Consider the following 25,310-nt stretch of genomic DNA (forward strand, 5'->3'; position numbering starts at 1 on the left):
AAACGCACAATACGGTGCCTCCTTTTTTTTTTTTTTTTAATGCTATGTCTCCCTCTATTGGACGTTACACGTAACAGAATCATTCATTCGTTCATTTGTTGAGTGTATATTATTATTTAAAGGCACGCTAAGCACCGTTGGGCGTCACTTCTGTTTACGTTCAACAATGTTATCAAACACAACAGAGCTAGCCTGAAGCCCCTACATAAAAAGTTGTTGTTGAAAAACGTCATTTGAATTCTGTTTTTAGCCTCATTGTAGCCTGTAGCTCTAACTGTCTCTCTGGGCACTACGTCATGTGTGTGCGCTTGCTTTCACCTGTCTCGCGCTGGCTGGTTGGTGCAGCCTGGGACCCAGATGTTTTTGTTGGAGCCTGGGCTGCCGACAGAGACCGGACTTTAATAGAGTTAATATTATTGTAATATTAATTTGTTAAGTGTTTTTTATTACATTTTAAAACTGTTAATAGAGTTCATATACCTATTTATTTATAGGTATTTCTAATGTTCCTCAGCAATAAATAAATAAAAACATTGTGCCACTTTTCAACCTCCATAAAAAACTCATATTTTGAGGTATCGGTTCAGGCCCCGTTTAAGCACTGGTACTATTTTAAAAGTATCGGTTCGGCACTGGTATCGGAAGAAACCCAAACGATACCCAACCCTACTTGTTAGTGACAGTGATTTTATAAAATTATGTGTGCCTAGACTCATGCTGCCTGCACAGTACAGTTACTTCATTAACAAAATCATCTTAAACAACAAGCCTATCTTTGCAACATATTCGCTGGCTAGGAGAATGTAATATCATCCTTATGTTTAATTTTTCTCACCTTGCTAATATTAAAATGCTAACATTAATCTGCAGATAAAGTTATATCTGATAACACTTTTCACATTTCACTCTTTGTGTGGATTTCTTTGAGTTTTATTTCACTGACAGCAGATTTTCAACACAAAAGATGTTGTCTTCTTCTGAACACAAAGGATTTAACCGTAACAGTAGTGGCCTATTTGCCTTTATACTTTTGTGCCAAAAAGGAAGTCATACATTTCACCTCTGGAGAAAGACCTGCAGTCCACAGACGTGGGGTTCGGTCTTCATGTTGGACCCTTCTTGAAAAGATGCCTTCGGGGCTCGCTGATAGTCGGAGGCTGAAACAGCTGAGAAGCTTCTTTCTGGAATTTGATCTCCACCTCATTGTAAAAGTGTCAGGGATTTTTTCCAGAGCACAAAAGTGAAGCATATTCAGTGTAGCAATGAAGACGGTTTATGATTTTTTTTTTTCTTTTTATAAAACACTGTTTAGATAGGACAAAACCTTCCCAAAACAAATGTCACAATGAAACATTTTAGTTATTTTGTTCTAGTTTTTCTCCAGTTTTTGTATATTTGTGGGTGCATGGTTTGGAGCATGTGTGTGCCCGTCCTAACTCCTAAACCAAATATTTTGATGAAATATGAAACTCTGTTGATGCAGTCCGCAGTCAAGGTCATTCAGCGACTACAACAAAGCAATAAAAGAACAGGTCACCATGTGTAGTAGCTCAGCTCATCATGCTTTCAAAGCTGAAGCTAAACCTTTATTCAACTTTCTTTCTTCCTTTTTTTTGAACCCGTCACTTTGATTTTCTAACCAATGGCCCAAGAAAACATTGCTCTGGGCATCTTTTGAATGCAACTTCAAGCATGACATCGATTATCATAGCTTCATAATTATCTCCACATGCTACTGTATCACTGTATTTCACATTCAGATGTGGCTCCGTGCATCCTGGGTGAGTGATTAGAATAACTGTAAGTAAATTAGCTGTGAATAAAAGCCTTTTAGTCAAAGACGCCCTGTAGTTTAATGCTGTAAATTTTCTCAGTGATCCAACAGTGAAGTCGGTGGCAACCAAGAAAAGTTCAAACAGCCACAAATGACTTCTTTACTACTTAGTGCAACAAAACTATTTTTCATTCTTAATTTGAAGCAGTATTTTACAAGAAGAATCAAATCAGCAGTCATTGCCCAATTTTGTCTCTTTTCCGTCCTTTTTTTGTGATAAATTGGAGATGCAAAATAGGTACAGATGTGTTTGTATGATGGCGGGCTTGTTCGTGTAAATAACAGCTATACAGTTTCAGAGATATATGAAAAACATCTGCTGTAATTATCACTCTGAAACACCACTGAATAAAACATTTACACTACACAAGATTTAGCCAGGAAAATAAATGTCTTTCTTATTTATCAAAGATTTTCCCTGTCCGAACTGTTTTTGACAATGCCGTCTCTCTGAATTGGCATATCAAAAGGCGCTTTGAAGTGGGACATACAGTAAAAAGAAACGTCCATATTTTATTTTGAAATGTGTTTTTTGAAGTCACGTTGGATAAGCTTGACTGGAATTTATTCTCACATTCACATTTTTTTTCCCCCTTTAAAATTACAATCATTACGTTTAGTCTCAAATGGCCAAAAACTGTGGGACCAATTGCTTAAATAACGGAAAATTCCTCTCTTGAGCTTTTGACTAATGGCAGTCGTATGTTATGTTTGCGTCCCGGGGGAATGCATTGCTATTATTTTAACAGAGACAACCCAACAAAAACACGGGCCTCTGTTGAGTGTTTACTGTATAATGGGTGTGACAGGCTACCTTAGCCCAATTCGGAGGTCACTGCTGGTGTTTCCTACGAGGTATGACAGTTTTACAACGGCAGGGGCTCAGACTCGGATCGTTTCTGACATCTTAGACTGCTGCTGCTCTCCGTCTCTCTCACAATCTCTCCCCTTTTTATTTCGCTCACTTTCTCCTCTTCGGCCTCTCCGACTCTTTATCTGAAACACTCGCTTTTTCTTTCTTTCATTTTCTTTCTCCCTCTCACACACACACACACGCACGCAGGCAAGAAATTATATCAAGCCTTTCTCAGCCGGACTCAAAGAGGACTCTTGAGCATATTTTAAGCCTAAAGTCTTAATCTCTCATAATAGGCTTCTTTGTGGAAGTGGAGGAGGAAGCCCATATATTTCCTCTTAAACAGCCCTCTGTTGGTGTTGGAGAGGGGTTAGTTGTGGTGATACCCTAACAAGCATTAGAACAACAAACTACAAATGCCATAAGGCTAGAATTTTAAAAAAAATGCAGCACAGTTAAATTGCAGTAATGGCACCAGGAGATTACGCAACATAACACAAAAGCTATTTCGAACAGCACAAGGATTTTCAGGGGCAACATTATGTGGCTGCTACATTGGTATGTGGAGCTTTTCCTGCAACACGTAGTGCTCACACATTACATTCAGCCTGTAACATAGTCTATAACTGTTATATCCATTATTATGCGCCACAGCTGTAAAAGTGTGAGGGAGCCCTGAGTTCGCCTTGTTTTGCTGTTTTTCTGCAGGCAGGAATTCTCTGTCTTTGCTGGAGCTTTAAATGCACACAGAGAAGCCGAGTCAGCCAAGGCGGCGCAGTGTTGTTCGGTGGGACGGTGGCAGCAGAGCAGGAGCGATTCAGATGTTCTTTATCTTCCTGCTGCAGAGTGAAATGTAGAGGAATGTAAGCTGTACATTTACAGAGGCCCTGAGGAAATATAATACTCCTTCTGCATTGTGGCTGTGCTAATGTAATTATGCATAGTTCCTGCACTAGCTAAAGAAAAGATTGCAATGCACGAATATAAACATTGTCTGCAAGACAATTTTATTTTAATAATAATATTGTGATTATTGTGTCTTTTTTTTTAAAGCGAGACCTAGGCGGAGCAGGTCAAGAGGCTGATTCTGTCAACAAGATATTCATTCCAGCTTTGAGCAAAGTTTAAGAGAATTCATGGGGAAATAAAATATGTATACCTCAAGTACATGTACAAGTATATATAGGCTACAAGCAGTCTGCACACACACACTACATTTTGGCCCAGGCTCTGTGATCTGATTTTGAATGCAGCATCTTGTTTGATGTCTTTTTGATGATGGACATGAAATAATGTCCAAATCACCACAGGCTGGAACATCAAACAGTTTCAAATGAAAACACGGTAATGCCTCCTTGGACTGAGCCGTATTGCGCCTTCATTTGCCACTGCCCCATGCAAGCCGGGCTTTGACTGCGCACGGATAAAAGATGAGTCGATAAATGAGACACTTTCATCTCCAACAAACTTTGACAACTTTTTTCATTTGCAGCGCAAACACTGCATGGCTAATATGCTGCATCATAATATAATCAGATAATCACAGATGGTGATGTCAGCGACTCAATGAGGAGTCAAAGGTGGAGGGAGTAGCTTTTGAAGAGGATGAATGGTCGGAAATCATCACGGCGGGATAAGGAGAGCCCAGGATGCGCTGATCTTCGTATCAAGGAGCCCTCCAGCCTTATTGAGGGAGAAGACGAGATCGTCTATATATTGTTCAATTTCAGAATCCAATGTTCTTTAAGATAATAGAGTGAGCGAGCTAATACAGAGCACAGGTGACTTAGTGATAATGAACCAATATATATGCATCATGCAAAACCGATCCTTATGCTTGACAAAAGGAGCTCAGCACATTCATTCATCATGATTTTGTCTGTTATGAAAACGCAGACGGGGAAACTTCCCCTCCTCGTTGTGACATCACACCCCCCCCCGAAGGGTTAGTCTCATGTGAAGCCAGTTGTGAGCCGCCATGTCGATTCTCCTGTGTTTATAATAAAGAAGCTTTCGCAGACAATGCCTGGCCCATTCCCGATGAAGCGTGAGCAGGTCATCGACTTTGCATTATATTTGATTTATATCTGAACAGAAGCCAAGTTTCCGTATAATTTACAGACCGGTTCAGTGTCTCTCCGGGCTTTTTGGATGGCTCTGTGTAAACTGAGAGGCTGATGTTCAAACAACAAGGCAGAGAGCCACAGTGGACTCAGAGCTTTGCCTTGGCCTCTGCGTCAAGTCTCTTGACAGCAAACTGGCACCCAGCTCCAACTAATAAAGTGCACCACCCAGATCCTCCAGCGGCTGTATGTACTGCACGTCTGCTGAGTGTGTGTGTGGTCAGCTGGAGCAGGACACTCCTGGAAAGCCACGGATGAAAGACATATCGAGCGCTAAATCTGCTAAATCTATGATGTGAGTCTCATGCACTCTGTCTCCTTTTCGGATGATGTGCTTACAGTTCAGCACATGGAACGACTTAGACACCGATCAAAAATGATTACGGCACATCTTGTTAAACTTGCATAATTACTGTCACTGTGTATTCTTACAGTGGCAGTTAAAGGATGAGGCTGCCAATATTTTACATTTTAGTCATGCTGACATCCTCACATGCAAAATAGAGGTTTAATTAATTTGTCATTAAGATAACAGAGAACAGATTAATGTTAAAATTAAATTAGTGACATGTTCATCCTACACTGTTTTGTGCGATGTATCACAAGCTGTCATTTCTTTCAGATTGCAGGTGCTTCACAGCCATCATTTCTCAAAACATGCACCACAATTTAGTTTTTTTACTGAGATATTTGGGGTTTTTTCAGCTCTTTTATTTTTCTGTTCTTCATTCATTCATTCAAATTGCTAAATATAATCCACAGAACGGTGTACAGTGATAGAGGTGTACAGTGACTTCATTGTTCTGTTAAAATCTCAAAGAGAACTGAAACAAAATAGAAGTCATCTGACTTGGCTTAAGCAGCAATGATAAAGGGAGATTTGATTTTGGCTGCAGTGATGAAATTTCTCCTTTTACAGGAGAAATGAAGTCTTGTGCTGCTCGAATATAAAATGTTCCTTTATTACAATGAACGTGGGCACTGCAGTTTATTTGCTGCTGCAGTAAATCCTCACTTACGCGCCAAATGTGTATTAATCTGCAGCTGAAAGTAGTCCCCAATAAAACCTCCATTTATTCCTGTTAATGAAACTTTGTGAAGAAAACTACAGAGCCCTGATTCCTAAGGAAATTATTGAGAAAGTATATATTGGTGGCCAGTTCTTAAAGATGAATTTCTTTGTTAGGGAATGGAGGAGTTTGGTGGCTAAATGATTTCCAAGGGGTGTTATCAGCCTCTGAACGCAAATGGATAGACATACAACCAATCGCGTGACGTATTGCAAAGCGACAGACAAATCTTAACAGACTACAGCGTGCAGAGATGGGCAGCATCAATATGTCTGGGAACAAGTGTTGCCGCTTTTGTAAGGTTTGCTAGCTGTAGTGTCCTCGGTGCAAGGGTGCGCAAGCCAAAAAATGACGTCATTACGTATTTTGCGTTGAGCACAAAGGCTCCACGAGTTGTCAGTCATTGTCTAAAACAACCCTACATTAGAGAAGCAGCCGTGATTGGTCCGGTCAACCTGAGGGCGGCTGGAAATCTGTCTTAACAAGAAGGGAACGCATCTTCCAGAGTGAATAAAACATGACTTTGCAGATGCTAAGGAAAGTTTGGACAGGCTAACACATTGTTAGTTTTGCTTTTTTTTAGGTTACTTGGTGACTCTACATTGCCTGCAGGTGTGAATGTGAGCATTAATGGTTGTCTGTCTATAGCCCCTTTTACACTGCCAGATTTTAGGCGAATGTTGGGCTGTTTTGCAGGTAAGCTGCGAGCGTTTAGACACACAGAGCCAGATTGGCGAGTTGATCCAAGGTGCCCAATTTTCCGCCTCGTAGGGTAGTCATATTGGCGGAACCTTTTTGGTTTAAGAAGAAGGAGGCGGCCTTCCGCAACGGGAGGGGCTGTTGAAGACTTGTAGGAGGAGCTGTTGATGACGCGGCACATGCGAGCCACTGGCGGTGGATAAACAGGAAACAGCTGATAGCAGGAATTAGCGAGCAGCTAGTAGCAAGAGGGAAACACAAACCTGACAGACACTGTAAAGATGAGCAACTGGGGAGACAAGGAATTGCGCGCCCTCCTTGTCCTCGCAAACGAAGAGGCCATTAACCGTCAGATGACGGGGACGGTGAAGATCGGGCCGACTTACGAGAGAATCGCCGAAGGACTGACCAGCTGCAGCTTCCCTCCCACGTCACTGTTTACGTCACACGCTGAGCTACACGTTTTGTTACTTGCTCACGCCCCCCATTGCCCCGAAAAAGGCACATTCTGTATAAACAAAAATAGGCAGGCGGCATTTGTCTGCACTCCCCGATTTTGTTTTTATACTGCCAATGCTGAAAAAAGACTGATTGGGCTTTCCTGCAAATTTGCACAATTCCTGTCTAAAAAGGGCTGATGTGTTAGCCCTGCGATAGCCCTGTCAGCTGGGGTAGCCTCCAGACCTCTGGCTACCCCCAACAGGACAAGTGGTTATGGAAAATAAATGAATAAATGAATGACCATGTCATGACAATAAAGGCATTTGAATTTTTTGAATTTTGTAGTGATTTTTGTGTTTCATGGGATTTGTTGATGATAACAAAAGCTATAAAATATCCCCAGTCTTGCCATTTTTCATTTCTTACACAACATGAATTAGTAGCTAGACATCTGCGAACAAGAAAAAATTCACATTTATTTGATATCAAACAGGAGTTGAATTAAATATCAGCTGATGATGGGCTCTTACAAAAGAAATAAAATGAACCTAATCAGTGCTGCAACAACTTTTCACACGTTCCAACCATGTTCTTTTTTTTCTCCTTTTTTTTAGTTAATAAATTAATTAGTGTCAAAGGATGAAATATGTCCGCCAAAACTACAGTATCGCCTTGACGCGAACATAAGTCTTTAAACCTGACAAATTTCTTTCAAGCAAAATAAATTACACAAGTTTCCAATTCACTCCAAATCTGTGCATGGCCCGGTGTTAACAAATATACTACTGGCAAAAACTCATCATTCATGAAAGCAAAAGCACTTCACAAGCAGAGATGTGAGCATGATTTCATATGGACTGATAGCTCCGAAACTTTTTTTAATATTCAATACATACTACAACGAGTCAAGTGTGAGAGGAAAAAGCACGTTTCCACCATTTGATTAACCTTGTCCCTAACCTTAACCTCGAAGAATCTTATTAACATTGAAAGGGCATAACTACTGAATGGTTGCCGTTTCCTTTTTTTTTTTTGTTCTTTCTTTCTTTTTTTTACTTTTTACACTAGTGGTACAGCAAAATATATTTTCTTTAGCTGTTACTTTGACAACAGTTAAATGTGCAATAGAGAAAATATAAGGCCTGAGTCTGAATTAGTGGTTTCTTAACTTTACAGTCCTGACTGTGTAGTGGAGCCACACTAGTTCTAGTTCTGTACTTCATGACTAAAAAGACCCTGGTTCTGCAAGTCCCCCAAGAATATGTCAGGAGTTTCATAGTTCTTTCCTTGGAGTATTTTTTCATCCCTTATTCTTCGACAGTACAGTACAACAGAAATGCCAGACTTATCTCTGACACGGCGGCCTGTGTGTTATTCTCTGCACCTCTTTAGTCCAACAGCAGAGCTTTCACAGTCCACATTTGTCTGGCCTCGAATGGACGTGTTTTGTGTGTTAATGGGATCTGTGTGCAAAAGTCATTTCTTCATTCCTTTTCCCACCCAACAGCATTTCACTTCCTGTCCTAACAGGAAGGGCATGTGGAGTGCGGAGCCAGACTTGCTGGCTCTCTTGACATCAACCGAAAGCACCCATCTGTTAAAACCTGTGCAAACAAAGAGGGCCGGCTCAGAGGCTGGTAATGAGCTGCATTTGTCCGTCGCTGGGCGCCTCTCCTTCCTGTGCGCAGTCTTCATTGTTCGGTGGGATGATGCACCCATCGCTGGTGCCTCGGTTTATGTGGTAGTAGGACAGGGGCTGCGGCGCATCGCCGAGCTCAGGCATGCTTTTATGATACGCGTCCTCGCTCTCGCTTCGAGGTGAAGGGGAGAGCTCCTCCTCCTCCTCTGGGGGGTACGGCGAAGCCGAGGGCGAGGGTGAGTCTCTCAAGTTTGGCATGCTGGTGTAAAGGGAGTCTCTGTTATTGTTGGGTGAATTGGAGCCCGCGTCCTCCACTGCAGTAACAGTCTCAGAGCCATGGCCGCCCTGCCCCTCCATGCGCCTGGGGGCCTTCTGGGCGCTGTAGAGCAGGGAGTGAGTCCTCTGGGGCAGGAGGGGGGCCTCCAGCGCCTCCTTGTGGTGGGGGTGCAGGAGCAGCTCCAGGGTGGCGTGGCCTCCTCTTCCACTTCCTCTCTGGGGGGATGAGGCCTCGGCGTGATCCGCCACAATGGCGTCATCCTCACTGCCGCTCCCGCCCCCACCTCGGTCCACTGTCACTCTGGTCTGCGGAGGCAAGGCTCTGTCCTGCTCCCTCGGGGCATCGCGACCTTTTGGGGCCCCGCGGGGCCTTAGGTTGTTGTGGACAATCTCAGAGATGATCATCTTCTCAAAGGCGGCATCATCCAGGTTGAGGCCCCCCAGGTCACCCGGGGCTCTGACACCCACGGTCTCATAGTCGTCGTCTCGCAGGGAGTAGCTGTTGTTGAAATTGCCATTGAGGGGGAGGGTGTCCATGGCACTGATGTCCCTGCTGTTGCTCAGAGAGTGCTGTCCTGCAACGAAAGGCAAAACGAGTGCGTGAGACATGATTTTTTTTTTTTTTTTTGCCTCTTGGTAGAACAAAACAGTGTCCACTACACCATCCACATACAACTTGATACTGCTCAGGACACTTCACTCTTGTGCTCTTTGATCTCTGGGTTAATTTTAATTTTATGCAAATACAAAAAAAGTTTTAAAAATCAAAGGAGAACCCAATAAGCTCCCCACCATATCCATCCTCATTATGGCTGAATATCATTATAGCCAATCTAAGAGATTATCCTGAACAATATTGAAGAGATGAGAACAAAAGATGACTTAAAACATAAAGAACAGAGTACAGCAACACGCTACAGAAGTAGCTGATGACCAGGTAACAACACAGCTGCATACAGAAAGCAACAGCAGAGGATGGGAGTAAAAGAAATAAATTAATACAAGCTGATGAGGAAGTGTTGTGACATTAACAATGAATAAAACATTCCACCTATTTTAAAAAGAAGGCAAGACAAAAGAGTAATGTCGAACACAGATGGCCAGCCACCTCTCTGCACTGGGGCCCCACAAGCACGGCAAGAACCCCCACACACCACGACAGACAGGCACGGTGCAATGACTCACTTTGCCAACACTCACATCAAGTGTGTCTGCTCAGGCTATGTGGCCTAAGAACAGCTGATGTGCAAAAAAAGTAAAACAGATGCTTTTTTTCAATTGCAGCAGAAACAACAAAATCACTGAAATAAGACCAAAGTGGAAAGCTTGTAACATCCAGCCTGGATTCAGTCGGTCCAACTCTTTGTGTCCTTGCAATTAACTGTAATTTCTTTTAGCCCCCGTGATGCTTTGGAGAATGACGGCGAAATTATGTGTTTAACGGTTTGAGAGAGCTAAAGGACAAATCAAGGACAACTGAATCCTGGACTCAGCAGGTGAAAGGGTTCAGCAGCAAGCACAGTCTTTTTTTTTTTCAACCTACAGTAAAAAGAGGAACATTTCTGTTGAAAATATTTTCTGAATGACACTTTGTTTTTTTTGAAGTGCACATCAATTTTATGTACTAACACATGCACACACACACACACACACACACACACACACAGCAGAGTACCCTAATTTTGGACAGCCCGGTGACTAAGCTCAAGTAGCAGGATGATGTGAAGAGGGCTAGTTAGATTTGATATGAGGATTTTATTCACTGGGTACACCATGAGCCTGTAAGGCTGATATTTTGCAGGGTGAGGGGGATGTCATCACAGGCAGGGAAAAAAAAAAAACACGGGAAAACTGCAGTCGTGGGTTTCGAATGAACGTGTCAGAAGAAGGATGATAGCAACTGAAAAAAAAAGCTCTAAAAACAACATCAAAGACATTTCTAAAAAGAGTGAAATGAGAGCACAGAGAGCAAAAGGGCAAAAAGAGGGGGGTGGAAGATTATTAGACACCTCTCTGAATAGACCCTACTTCCAAATTTGCATTTGTTTATGCACAGGCAGTGATTTTATTGCAGACAGGTATTGTCTACCGGGAGAGGGGGGGAAATGATGTGAACAGAATTCAACTGGACACGGCGACAGCTGCACTCTGGGAACCGTTCCAGCAGAGATTCATCCAAGATGTTCTCCTTACCGATTTTACTGCATCGGATGAACATCTGCAGAGCATTACTTAGTATTAATACACTTATAATAGAGGACACGCTCATCCTTTTCCAGGAGCTAAATGTAATGACTATAGCAGGCGAAATTTCGAGAAAGCTTATGTTAGACTTGACAGTCTCTCGGCACGTATTTCATACTTGGTTGGTGATCTTCACACCAGGTTTTGACATTTGTGTGTCTTGCCGTTTGCCTGCTATCCTCAAACTAGTTTCCATATGTTATTTTTTTTTCTTTTCTGTTTGTCACTGCTTTCTGTTGTGCGAACACAGCGAAGAGTAGCAGGGGACAAGACGCGTTTCTAAAGGTATAAAGGAGGTGTTTATGCTGACATGCAAAATCAAGTGCTAATTAAATATCACCACTTTTAATGTCTCTGGTGCTTCAGTGTTAACATGTGATTACAACAGTGATTAAACAGGTAAACATGTTAGGGCAATAAAGCACGAGCTGTCTGAACACACACTGACTTCTACGTCTGAGCTGCTGCTGAGCTCACAGAACGAAAAAAAAAAGGCAGAAAAAAAAGGGAAAGTCTTTGATTTTATTTGCAGTCATTGTTTGGTCCCAGCCCTGCTTCATTATCTCCGAGTGTGAAGTGTTCTCTCTGTGCTGTAAGCGAGCTCGCAGCACAACACAAGGCCGTGATGACTGCAGTAGGTTAAAGCTATACATTACTGCGTATCCTTACACACTTTCGCCATACTGCCATTTTTGTATATTCTCTTTTATCATCAAATGCCTGGGAATATCTGAGGGCTATGACTCTGCCCGCATTGCGTCATGAGCTTCTGTTTTTTTCTTTTTTTTTTTGATTGGGGTTCTTTCGCTCTGCCAGTGAGGAACTAGGTCACCATAAACACTGACATGATTTAAATTTATCTAATTGGAAGTAAACTAGAGACAATCTAAACATGATATCGTCCACCAATAAAGGGAAACAGCATAAATGATCCAGACCAGTGTGTGAAGCTCATATTCAACAGATAGGAATTCCCATATGACTGCTCAGCGGAGGAGATAAGATAGCACTGACGTCTGGGTTTATCTCCTTCTGTGTTTACAAAGGAGAACGTCGCTTCGATAAGAACTACTGGAAATACAGAGAGGGTGTGAATGAGGAAGAACAAACGGTAAATCTAGAGTAATTATTCTCATCATAATGCATTATGTGTCAGAGCCACAACCTCGAGATTTTTCATGTTTTTTTTTTAATATAAATCTAACACACTTAAAGGAGAGAGCTGAATGAGAGGATAAGTACCATTCTCATGACTGTTTGTTTATTATGAAGAAGCAGCCAGATGCTGCTTAGCTTAGCTTAGCTTAGCACAAAGACTGGAAACAAGGAAAAAACTAGCCTGGCCCCTAGGAAACATGTTAAATATATTTTGTTGAATCCATGTAAAGTGTGAAAACTATACTGTTATTTGCTATTTTACAGGAAGATTTTTTTTTTTTAAAGATTATTTTTTGGGCATTTTGTGCCTTTAGTGATGCATGAAAAGGGGGGAGAGAGACAGGCAGTCCCTCCAGGATCTCGCGGCAAAAAACACCCTTGAATTTGCGGCCAATTTTGTCAAAAATTGCGATAAAATTGCGGCATTTTTATATGATTTTTTGCGGGAAATTGCGGCAAATGACAAAAGGAGAAAAAAAGTGATTTTTTTAAAACTACTACCTCCAAAAAAAATAAGTCATGTATTCACTTGCTATAATAATCATACTGAATATTATAGTTCTAGTATTATTATATAGTTATAGTTCTCTATAGTCTCTAGTTTCAAAACATGGACTCTAATAATAATGTTGCCAAAGAACAACATGTAAGCTACATCTTCTGGAAACATAACATTTTAATAAATTCAACACATATTGGACGTATTTAAACAGTGCAAATTCTTATGTCAATACAGAGCGTTTTTCCATACTGCAATGCCATTAGAACGATTTGATGACGTTTCAAATGATGTTGCATGCGCGACGACTTCCGGTCGGGTGGAAAAACGTGGAAAAATCGCGGGACTTTTGAAACGTTGCAAGCTCCCACAAATATTGTGGACTTTCGTTTAATTTGCGCTAATCATTGTGATTGGGAGATAGGATAGGGAATGACACACAGCAAAGCAAACCCGTGGCCACTGCAGCAAGGACTGAGCCTGTGTACATGGGGCGCCTGCTATAACCATGAAGCCACTGACACCCCTACAGGAAGATGTTGTGCTAGACTATTTCTTGCCCATGACAAGTGTTGGGAGTAACTTGTAATGAAATTATATTTACTTGTAACACAGTAATACAACGCATTACTGTCCTAAATTCAATAATCACATTACAATTATGTTGTTACTTGTGTTACATAAGTTATTCAGCTATCTGCATAACGAGCCGATATTAAATAAAAGATTAAATGCGCCGACAACAGTGACAGGTTGTCTGACAAATGATTTGAGAGACTCCTCCTCATGAGGGATGACCGCTGTTTTAATGACAAGCGAGTCAAATCCGCTGGGCAACTCTGCGATTAAGCAAAGGGTGCCAAACTCAGTTTAGTTCAGGGGCCACATACAGCGCACTTTGATCTCAAGTGGGCCTGACAGGTAAAACCATTACATAATAACCTGTAAATAATGACCCCTTCAAATTTTTTCTTTTTTTTTTGTGTAAGGAAGTTCATTCTGAAAACATTCATGCATTTACGAATCAAATGATGAACAGCCTGCAATATCCTCAGAAAGAAGCAGGTTAAGTCATCCGCTGCCTTACAAACCATTTACAATCTGAAGTTTTGTCAGTGTACCGTTCACACCGACACTGCGTTAGTCTGAATGCTAGAATATTTCGTGTTTACTTGCTATATATGCGCAAAGCTATTAAAGAAGCAGGATTATAAATATTAGGTGTGCATCTAGTGGGCCGGAGTGGACCCTTTGGTGGGCTGTACGTTTGACAACCCTGGATTAAGCCATGGTTTAATGAGTGAGTGATTCAAGTGGGTGTGTTTGGCACGTTAAATGCATCTCTTGTACCATTTAAAAAGTTTTTCCCTTTTAAATCTGTAATAATCTAATAGTGTTAGGAAGGCTGGTCTCTTATATTTTATTTAGGCCTACTGATACATTATTTTTCATATTTGAACAAGGTGGTGTAATGAAGGCCAAACTCTTATATATTGTTTTATTTATTGATATAGTTTAATAATAAATTTAATAATAATAAATTTTATTTGTATTGCACTTTTCATTTTAGGAATCTCAAAGTGCTACAGAGCAGATAAAAACAAACAAACAATTGAAACAGTTAGAATTAATACAATTTTAAAAAAAATAAATAAAAATGATTAGAAACGATAAATAGTTAAAAGTTTGATTTTGAGGCGGTTATGGCCCTCTGCCAGTGCATCTTGATACTCCAATTGAGCCTGTGCTGATATGAGAGCGTAAAGTTTAACGTTATATTAATAACTTTCAATTAGCTACTTGGACATGTATCCTAGGTGATGAGTAGTGTAACAAAGTACTTTCTACAGGGAGTAATTAAGTAAAGTAACACAGTACTTTTAAAAAAAGCAACATATAATGTGAAATACATTACTTTTTTGAGAAACTATCTAAACACTGGCTGTGACCATTAGTGTCTTTCAGTCTCTGTTGGTTGCCTAGCAACTGATCAAAGCCGAGACACAGTCCAGCACACAACCCCTCTTAGAAAGCTGGCAAATTCTTGTTTTTGTATGCACTGAACAAAGAGGATATAACATGGTATGTAATTATTTATTGTTAGACATGCGGGTAGGTGGATTTTGTCACCTTTGTACAGAGGCAGGCTAGCTGTTTCCACCTGTTTCCAGTCTTTATGCTAAGCTAAGCTAATCCAAGCTGAGTTTATATTTAACAAGAGAGAGAGACAGACATGAGAGTCGCATCGATCGTCTCATCTTACCCTACCCCAGAAAGCCAATGAGTGTATTTTCCAAACTGCTGAACTTTTGCTTTGAAACACACACACACACACACACGCACAAACACACACACACACACAAATCGATGTAAGAATAAAAGTGGAGGGTGGATGTGCACCTGGGGAGTGAAAGGCCGGCGGTGAGGGGGTGTTGCACACCACCGTTTCTGCCAACAGGTTGTTATAAGGGTTAGTGTCGTGGGTTCGGAGGAGAGGGTTAGTTAGGAGGTAGTTGCCAGTCATCCCTGAAATAACAGGAAGAGAGAGAGAGAGGAGGAGAAAAAATCAGGAGGGAAAAAACAGTAGAGGAAAAAGAGCTGGAGGTACTGTACTTCATGGTCTGTGGTGGTGCGCTGGGTAGCCGTCGACATAAACAAACACTGACATTCGTTGTCCAAAATCTGACACCACAAAAGATTTATGACCCGTCTGCCTTTATTACGGACACAAAGCAGCCATAGAAACGTTGGTCAGAGCAAGACATTATCCAAACAGTCAGCTGATGTAACTGACAAACAATATTATCACAACGAGTGTTGACCAAAGCATAGCAACACAATCAACTCCAATGTTTATGTGAAACATATTCGTCTAAACAAACTCATCCAGTCGAGACACTAGACAAAACATGTCTAAATGGCCTGCCATGAATAATACAGTATCCCTATCATCCTGAGCATGCTTGTGTAAATCCCCAAGAATGTAATAACTATCCTCAGTCGTTTGGAAGGATTGCTGAGAAACTTTGCGTTGGCATGTGTGTTCCAAAAAAATTGAGGCTAATTCATAACTACAGCCAAATCTGCACTGGCACAGTCTGCAGCCTGAGATGCCGGGATCACTCCCAAAACCTTCTCTGACCTCAGCCTGACTTTGCTCATCTCCTCCACCTCTATCTTCATCCTGACAATCACTCCGGGGTGAAGATGAGTTGGAGAGGCTGCTGCACAGTCAGAGTCACTGGCATTTGAACTCGAGTCCTCATCAGAAACATTCTGTGCCACACTAAATATCTCCTCTGTGTCTGTTCCTCGCCTTCTACGTGATCCCACCGAGCAGGAAAGAGGAGGGAAAAATGCTGTGAACTTTGGTACACAGGTGGCATTTAATGCTTTTTTTGTATTGCTTACCACTAAAAGAAATGCGACATTAAATCATGCCTTATCTTCCTCTTTTCCCAGCTGCCACAGAGCCATGTAAGCCGCATCCATTGAAGTGTTTACTGTGAATTCAGAGCTTCATCACAAAGAGAATGGTGTATGTGTCTCTTCTGGTGGCGGTGGAAGAAAGGGTTGCTTACCCTGGTTGAGTGTGGAGGTGCTGTTTATGTCTCCCGAGATGAAGGAGGACTCCGACTGCTTCCTCACAGTGTCGTTCCACATCCGCCTGATGCGGCTCTGGGTGGAGGGAAAAGCAGCCATTGATCAGGACTCGACATGGTGCCGCTGTTATTCAAGGCTGAGGATTGAGGAGCTGCGGGGGTTTTGTGACCCTACACTTGTATACAAGATTCAACTAACCCCCTGCTTGATGACATGGTCATGTAGTGGTGAAACAAAGCCCTGCACCTGTTATTGACCCAACCCAAACCAAAATGGATACTTCAAGAATCTTATTTAATTTTAAAGATGCTTTTAAAGAGAGATTAAAAACTTTATTTATATACTTTCTTTCTTCTTTTACAAAATTCTCTGGGTTTTGCTCCTTTAAAATAGTTCATGGTAACAGGTATAAAAGATTATTTAAAAAGAAAATCTTAAATATACGAATGCTGTATGTCTGCTAGCTACGCTGTACTTTTAAATTCAAAATGAGTCATAACCCCCTGACCTTGGCAGCCTGACAGTTTGATAACAAAGCCCAACATCAGAAAGTGAGGACTGAAATGTGACAAAGTGTTATTAAGTTTTTCCTGAGAAGTTTAAACTGTATTTCTTTCTTGAGAGGCTTTGCTATACAATTCTGAGTCTTTACTAAAGGTGAAGGCTGATATAATAAAAGTATTGTCAACAAAACCGACAATGGGAGAGCCCATTTCTCAATACTGTCAAATGTTTTTCAGCTGTAAATTAATACACATTTGGTGCACTTTTGAGTATTTACACCAACAATTCTGCACAATGTTTTTGCACAATGATGGAGGTCTATGGCACGGAGGGAGAAGCTACTATATATCAGGTTTTAGTAGCTACATAACCACATATTTGTTATTAGGATCAGTTCACTGTTAGTTTTAGTCTTTTCATGTGATGTGTTGACAATTAAAAACTAAACAATATCACCAGAGTTATTATTTAAAGGAAAAAAGTGAAGCAAAAAAAAAAATAAAAAAATTGATTCCACAAATATATAATTAACAGGAATTAATTCACACACAAACCTTCTCACACATTCTCCGAGACCCCAAAATAACCGTCTCCCGGTGGTGCATACCTACGTACCTGTGTTGCAGATGAGTAGCGGGCCGTGGATCGAGACGTGGCTGTCTTGGCTGCGCTGTGGGGACCCTCAGATGGCAGCGCGCCGCAGCACTGGGACTGACGGAAACATTTGCTGTATTCTTTGCGGACCTGCGGAAGGAACAAAAGATCAGGACTGACTGAGCACACAGACAGCGACATAACCCCCTTCCCCACGAGAGATGCAAATCCCAAATCTTTATCAAATGCCATCCAGCTGACAGCGGTTTAAATGCCATATCTGTAAGGACGGCGATAACAAACACTGTGATAACACGTTCAAACGCTGCAGAGAGGAAGCACTGTGATGTAAGTGTTGCTGAGTAAGAATGTATAAAGTATCATGAAATGCCTCATGTAAAATGTCAAAATGTTGTAATGTAAATATTTACAGACCCCACCTGCAGTCCAAGGATTTGATAGATTTGGAAGGAAATGGACAATTCTTGGCAGTGCCCTGTTTGAATTTTATGACAGCAACAATCGAAATACATTGAGCACAACGTGATGGATCACCTTGACGGGGCGGATTTTTTTACTGCTACACAGACTCCGTCTTTCTAGCGTGTGGTTGCTGCCAACTTCACTGTGTACATACTGAGTTTTGCCAAGTAATAGTGCAGTCACTTGTACAGGGTTTGGACGTGTAGGCTATAATAACTCATACTGAATTAATTAGCTGGATCATCTTAACTACAGGATGCATTGATTTAATTGATTTATTTTAATGTGAAATGTAAAAACACCCACAAGGTTTCTCTGCTGTGTCGCGTTGCCTCTTGTACAACGTGGTTTGTATTTTAATCATATTTGAATCGACTGTTCTTGTTTTATCCACAAGTCTATGTAGTTAGGGGCAGGTAGGGGAAAAAAGATCAGCTGCACAAAAATAGAGATGAGCAGTGTGATGCCTGCTCGGGTGCGCATAGCTTCTGTGGTCAGTGTAGCAGCTTCAGCTGATTAAAATGGACGCGCTCTGCTGCATGTATGCTGCAGCAAACATACTTTGGCTTCAACTAATGATAATTTTCATTATTGTAATCTACAGATTATTTTTTTCAATTAATCAATTTGTTGTTTTGTCTATAAAATTTCTGAAAAGTTTCCTGAGTCAAAGATTATGTGACATCTTCAAATGTCTTGTCAGACCTAAAAGTCTCAATTTACAATAAGCAAAAGAAAAGCAAAAAATCCTCTAACGTGAGAGAAGTGGCTCTGATAATTAATTCACTACGAAAATAGTAGTTAAATACATGTCTGTTGTAGAGATCGACCGATATGTTTTTTCAGAGCCGATACCGATTATTATGAAACGGAGATAGCCGATATTTACAACTGATATATGTCTGCTGTAAAAATCATAGTTGACACAGAATTAAAAAAATAAACACTGACAAAGAAACACCAGAGGCAGGACAAAAACTCAGAATAAAGAATTAAATTTTAGATCTTTCAATAAATACGAAAATAAATAAATTAAAAATGAATCAATAAGTAACGAAGTTGAAGAATATGTCGGCTAAATAAAAACAGATTAAAAATAAATAAATAAATACACAATAATCATAAATTCAAAATTTAAAAAACAAAATGAAAAACAATAAATAATATAAATAATAATAATAATAATGAGAAGCAGTGAGAAGTACTCCAGGGGCAAACAGCACAGCTAAGGAAAATGAAACTGTATATCGGCATATCCGTGGAAAAAAATCACAGATACCGATAACCCTAAAAATTCATAATATCGGCCCCGATAATGGGATACTGTATATTTATCGAATTTTGGGGGACTAGTTCCCTTTTTTGTTTAGTCAATAAAATCAGCGAAAATAGTAAAAAATGGCACAATTTCTAAGGTGATGTCCTCAAATGCATTTTTTGGTCCAAATATATTATATTATATATATATATATATAAGATAATATATGTATGTTACATTTAGAATCGATTTTAAGCTCCTCCTCCTTGTATACATGCCCTACATGGTCTGGGACTGAGCTACATTGCTAACTCCCTTGTTAACAATTAGCCTTCAAGAACATTGTGATCATCTGCTGCTGGTTTATCGGAGGTTCCCAGATTGGGGGATGCAGGCTTTGTCAGTGACGCCCCAAAGCTATGGGACACACTACCTACAGATATCAGGGAAGCTGGCTAAATATTTTTAAAAGAAAGCTAAACGAATCTGCTCACGTTAGTCTTTTACTAGCTCTGACTTCCTGATACAGGTCTGAAACGTTCTGTTTTATGTTCATTCTGTCTGTTTTCATGCTTACACTGCCCTTACTATTATTATTGTTATTATTTAATTTAAGGATATATAAAACAGAGCAACAGAGGATGAAATCTGACCTTTTTCTGGAGGAGGCAGTGGAAGATGAAGATGAACATCCCTTGCAGAGTGTTGAAGATGGTGAAGAGGTAAGCCATCACAATGGATGATTCATTAAGGAACAACAACCCAAAGGACCATGTGAGCCCCAATAAACAAAGTAGGGCAAACGCTCCCAGCACCCACGACCTGCGAAACAGAAAGAAGAGTGATATTAATGAGAGACTGCAACGCTGCAGTGGATTTCATCTCTGCTTGGTTTATTGTGCATTCGGTATTTGACACTGAGTCAAAAAATATTTCCTTGGTCTTCCTTGGAGTTGTTGGCTACAGAGACTGCAAACACAGCATGTTTTTCCTTGGCGGCTTCCAGGAAAGCTTAGAGGAAATAAGATAACTTCACAGTCAGTTTCAATGACGATGGCTATTTGTTATTGATACACAAGAGAGCAGTGAGTCACGCTGAGAGAGATACGGCGAGGAGGGAAGAAATGGGACAACAACATGTCACTGAGAGAGGACCCACAGAAAAATAAGTGATGGCTGATAAGACTTTCTGTCCAAGTTTTTTGGTGCTTTTTAAACAAGAGTAAAAAACATTTTTGTCTGGATAATCACACAAAGTGCAACCAATTATTTCACTTTTTGACACAGACAGTAAAAAACAGCAGAGTTGAGGTAGACCCTAATTAATGACAGTTAATGAGTTTTGACTTCTCAAGATAATGTGTGAAATCCAGCATCCACAATGTGGGCTTTCTGAGCGCTAAAAACAAAAATGCATGCCAATTCTATGCCTTTTTCTTTGTTGTTTTTTTGTTTGTTTTGGACTAAAATCAGAGTGGCTGCCTAAAAATCAAGCGCCCACATAACATATGTTGGCCTGCCCTCAAAACACACTGTTGAACAAGAATCCAGGCACAGAAACGGACAGGGACTTTTTATCGAGCAAATGCAGCCCACTTGGAGCAAAGAGAAGGGGGACGGGTCTTTTTTCCCCGTTTCCACCATCTTTAAATCTATAAGTCATGTGGTTGAATCCGTCTTCCAAGGGAGCCTGTAAACTATGCCAGCAAAAGAGCAAAAAGATACCAAAAGGTCAGAAATGCAGTTATGAAGAAATAAAAAAAGGCAATATAACCCTGCGTAGTGCAAATAGTGAAATCATAAACTGAACCAAAAAGCTACCCTCTGTACGGACCGAAATAAAATCTGAAAGGGAGAAATATTGGCATGGTCGGGTTTAAGAGAAGAGGAAATCAAATAAACCTCTTGGTCAAAAGCAGCTTTTGAAATTTCAGGAGGGAGGCAAAAGAAGTAATGGTGCATATTACCACCACCCCCACTCGACACACACATACACACCATCTCAGAGCGAGCAAACCACAGTGCAGCCGCCTAATCTGCCAGAGTGACACCCCTCACCTGATACCTCCCAGCCTGGACGAGTCGGGTTTCATGGAGGTGGAGTGCTTCACCATCTTGAACATTGTCACCACCAGGAAGATGACATTGACCTGTCAAAACAGACGCGTATCAGGGTTAACAGACTGCACTTAGAAAGGCATCCAATTTCTGTTGCTGACAGCGAGACGAGAAAGTACGCAGATCCTTTACTTAAGTAGAAGTACTAATATCAAGATGAATAAACACTCCAAGTCCTTTGGTGGTAAAAGTATGACCAGGAATATGTACTCATAATCAATGAGCTCACCTTTTTTACGAGGTGGTGGTGATGGTGGGGAAGGGGTGCTCTTTATTACATATTTTGTATGCTGTCAACAATACAGAGAAATGCATGAAGGCGATTTGGTGCGCAGATTGAGTTTGTTCTTTTTTCAGCTTTGATTCAAAGTGAGTGAAGTTTATGATACTGCACCACCGCCTTATCTTGTATATTTTGCTGGATATTTAATACTCTACTCGGGATGTTCTTGTAATGACAACTTGACATTAACCAGGATGACATTACCAGAAGATGTCTTTATGTTAATGTCAAGTTGTCACAATAAGGACATCACAAACAAATTCGATGTCAGCTTGTCATGACAAAGACATCTTCTGGTAATGTCACTTTGATCAATGTCAAGTTGTCATAATCAAGACAACCCAAACAATGTCAACTTGTCATTACAAAAACCGAATGACACTTAATGACAGCAGTCATAAACGTTTATGACATGTACATAATGTTTATGACAAGCTCATGACAGTGTCATGTCATAGTTATGACAGTGTCATGTCACCCTTATGTAGATACCTTCAAGTAAAGTGTTACCGAATTTCCTTTAGAATAAATAAAGTTCTTTGAATTGATTTGAATTGAACTGAATTGAATGCTCCGATGGTGATGGCAAGACTAGCATGAATGCCGGTGTCTTTATCAAAGTGAATCAATGATGAATCACCCTCATGTGTGATAATAGGCTAATTATACGCATGATCCATGACGATGAAGATACAAAAAAAATAGATATGCATGGCAAAAACAGCATATTTTCACTATTTTAGAGACCACTCTGAAATGTCACAAATGACGTTTCCAGGGGAGCTCATGTCTCATTATGAGGAGTCAAGCTCCTTTTGGCTCCCCTGTAGGTCACACTCTGCTTATAGTATTAAAAGAAGTAAAGTCGAAATACTCAATGTGCCACTGTCATATTATAACATATAATATCATTGGATAATTATCCCTCATTCATTAATGAGTGAGCAACATTTTACTGTTTACAGCCGGTTGAGGTGGAGCCTAATTTTAATCATTTTATTTAAGGCTTCCACTGCATTACTTTTATTATGGATTATTTTCTCAAATTACTGATTAACTGTTTGGTTTGTAAAAATTCAGAAAATAGTGAGAATCAAAATTCCTAAATAAATAAAAAAATAAAATGAATAAAATAAAATAAAAGAATTAATAGCAAAAAGCAGCAAATATTCACAGTTCAGAATCTGGAGCCACGAAACATCTGGATTCACTTCTGCATGGAAAAATGAGCTAAATTATCAGAATAATTGTCAATTGATTGTATGTCAATTAACTAATTGATTTATCAGGTAATCATTGCGGCTCTACTTGTACATCATGTTGGGTGGTTCAATCAATAACTGGATCATCACAGTAGAGGAAAAAGTACAATATTTCCCTCTGAAATGTAGTAAAGTAAAATCAAAAAGAAAATACCTCAAATTTGTAGCAAGGTACAGCGCACAGAGTAACTGTACTTAGTTAGGTTCCACCACTGGTTGCTACCACCCATAGTTGTGTTTCACACTGACTTAAAGTATTAATAATCTTTAGTGGTTTTGGCTCTTATAGTGAGCGTCAGCACCAGCATACCTTTACCGGGAGGAATATAAAAATTTAATGCCTCAGTGCAGATCATAAAGTACACCGACTTCCAAAGAGAAAAACAACAGTGAGAGGTTAACGCTTTGCTCTACTTCACACAGCTCTGGCCTTCAATATAAGCTGCGCTGAAAGTTTCTTGTCTTGTTTGACATTATAGTCAATCCCAAAGTGCAAATCCTCGCCGAATACAAGAATGTATATCTGATGGAGTCCAAACCGACCTGATGTACCACGGACCAAAGCTCCAGAAAAACACAAAAAGGAAAGTACGGAGCTCAGTGCCATATTTTAGAAACAATTTTTATTGAAGCCAGGAAAAACATTTAAGTGATTCAAGCCATACATCCAGTGAGGTTTCCATACTTTCAGGATGACTCTCTAAGCACTCGAGGGCCCGTCGTCACCGAGGGAAAGGGAGGAGATGTGCTTCAATTTGGCCCGATCTCATATTAAACCTTTGAAATGCATTTCTGTGCACTTCAATGAAAAACAAGTATATGTTCACATTTTTGTGTTATTAAAAACTTCTATACCGATCTGCTCTGGGCGTGCATTTTGAAAGCGTGACCAATCAACTGTACATGAAGGAAAAATAAATGACAAAAAAGTACGAGCTGGCGAGAGCACAAAGCGTAATGATCTCCATGTAGTTTATCAAAAACTTCATTTTCAATTCTTCTCTCACAAATGAGCAAAAAGATCCTCATTATTATCGCGTACAGAAACACTACGAGGCAACAGAGAAAGGGTCTTTAAATGGAGACAAAGAGAGGGAGAGCGGAAAGCAGATGGAAACCAACAACAGCAGGGGAAAAGATGGAAGGAAAAGGAGTGGCTAAGAAGACAGAAAGAGGCTTTTAGATCACAGCTTAGAGTAATGCCGAGTTTTGTCTCGCAGCCACTGGGGCCGATTTACGTCCGCATGAGTCGAGTGGCTGGAGATGCATTTAACACAGACGCAAGTGATGACACAGATCCGATGAGACAGACAGACGGACGGACAAGCAGGGAGGCACTCTGCAGAAAGCTGAGGCAAACTACATATGGACCCCCCCCCCCCTTCGTGCCCCATCTCCAGGGGGCCGTCCTCTACAATATTCAGGTCTCTCACTTCTCTGCCAAATACAGCGCAAAAAAAACAGCGCCGCTGACGCAGCACTTCTCCCAGTTTTTGCATGTATTTACAGCTTATAGACAGATTTACATGTGTGTTACCGTACATGCCTCTATGGATACACAGCGAGTGTTTGTTCAGGGCTGTGTGCATGCATTCCTGCATGCATGCATGTGCGTGTGTGTGCGTGTGCATTGAGAACACCCAGTGCACCACATAAAATATTAAAAGGTGAAGATGGAGATGTCCGTGTGCTGGGATTGGCTGGGGACGTGTCATGATCCTCAGCAGGGCTATGAGCTGTGGTAATGGTTGTCTGGCCCACCCACTCATTACTTCCATGTTCACCCCCCCCTCCACCACCACCATCACCCTTGTTTTCCCACTGAGCAAATGACCTTCATGCCTGAGATGATTTCTCCTCCTGATTGCGGGAGGGGAGTATTCTCTAGATGTACAGCAAGGACCAAACAGCTTTAAGTTGTTGCTGCGCACCAATTCTGATTTCAGAGGATTTCACAGCTGAGTGGACACTGATGTCCTCGTGTCAGCTATAATGGGACCACTTTCCTTTCATGCAAATTGATCTGAGAAAGCAGCACTGAGAGGCTGCCAGTACAGAGAGACAGAAAATCTATAAACTGTTTTCAAAGATTTTCTTTGAGCGAAAAAAAAAAAAAGTTATCACACGCGTGCACAACATTACAACTTACCACAATTATGAAGGTCACAGGTCCAATGAAGCTCCAGATGAAATGGTTATCAACCCTCAGCCAGCATCTGCAGGGTGCAAAAGGTGATATTCAGTTCATTAAATCATCTCATTGCCAAAACATAGTTGTGTCTCATCGATCAGGCCCCAGCAGAGTTGGCTGATGATACGCCACAGCAACAGAATAGAGACTCCTCTGACCACAGAGAAGAAAACCC

At 40.8% G+C, this 25,310-nt stretch overlaps 1 protein-coding gene across 7 annotated transcripts in view; it reads right to left on the reverse strand.

The window, feature by feature from the left end:
* Positions 1–7,477: 7,477 nt before the first annotated feature.
* Positions 7,478–25,310, reverse strand: part of adgrl2b.1 (adhesion G protein-coupled receptor L2b, tandem duplicate 1) — a 118,190-nt gene continuing 100,357 nt past the window's right edge. For 2 of the 7 annotated variants that reach the window (XM_033650127.2, XM_033650125.2), the window contains 7 exons: positions 25,094–25,160; positions 21,340–21,431; positions 19,935–20,103; positions 17,562–17,690; positions 16,421–16,517; positions 15,240–15,365; positions 7,478–9,513 (listed from right to left, as the gene is read on the reverse strand). In XM_033650127.2, the coding sequence (XP_033506018.1) occupies positions 8,651–9,513; positions 15,240–15,365; positions 16,421–16,517; positions 17,562–17,690; positions 19,935–20,103; positions 21,340–21,431; positions 25,094–25,160 (1,543 nt within the window). In that variant the 3' untranslated portion in view covers positions 7,478–8,650. Of the gene's footprint in view, positions 9,514–10,123; positions 10,178–15,239; positions 15,366–16,420; positions 16,518–17,561; positions 17,691–19,934; positions 20,104–21,339; positions 21,432–25,093; positions 25,161–25,310 lie in introns of all 7 variants that reach the window. The other 5 variants (XM_033650134.2, XM_033650133.2, XM_078173392.1 and 2 more) reach the window with 4 other exon arrangements.

This window comes from Epinephelus lanceolatus, chromosome 12 (genome assembly GCF_041903045.1).
Source record: "Epinephelus lanceolatus isolate andai-2023 chromosome 12, ASM4190304v1, whole genome shotgun sequence".
NCBI lineage: Eukaryota > Metazoa > Chordata > Actinopteri > Perciformes > Serranidae > Epinephelus > Epinephelus lanceolatus.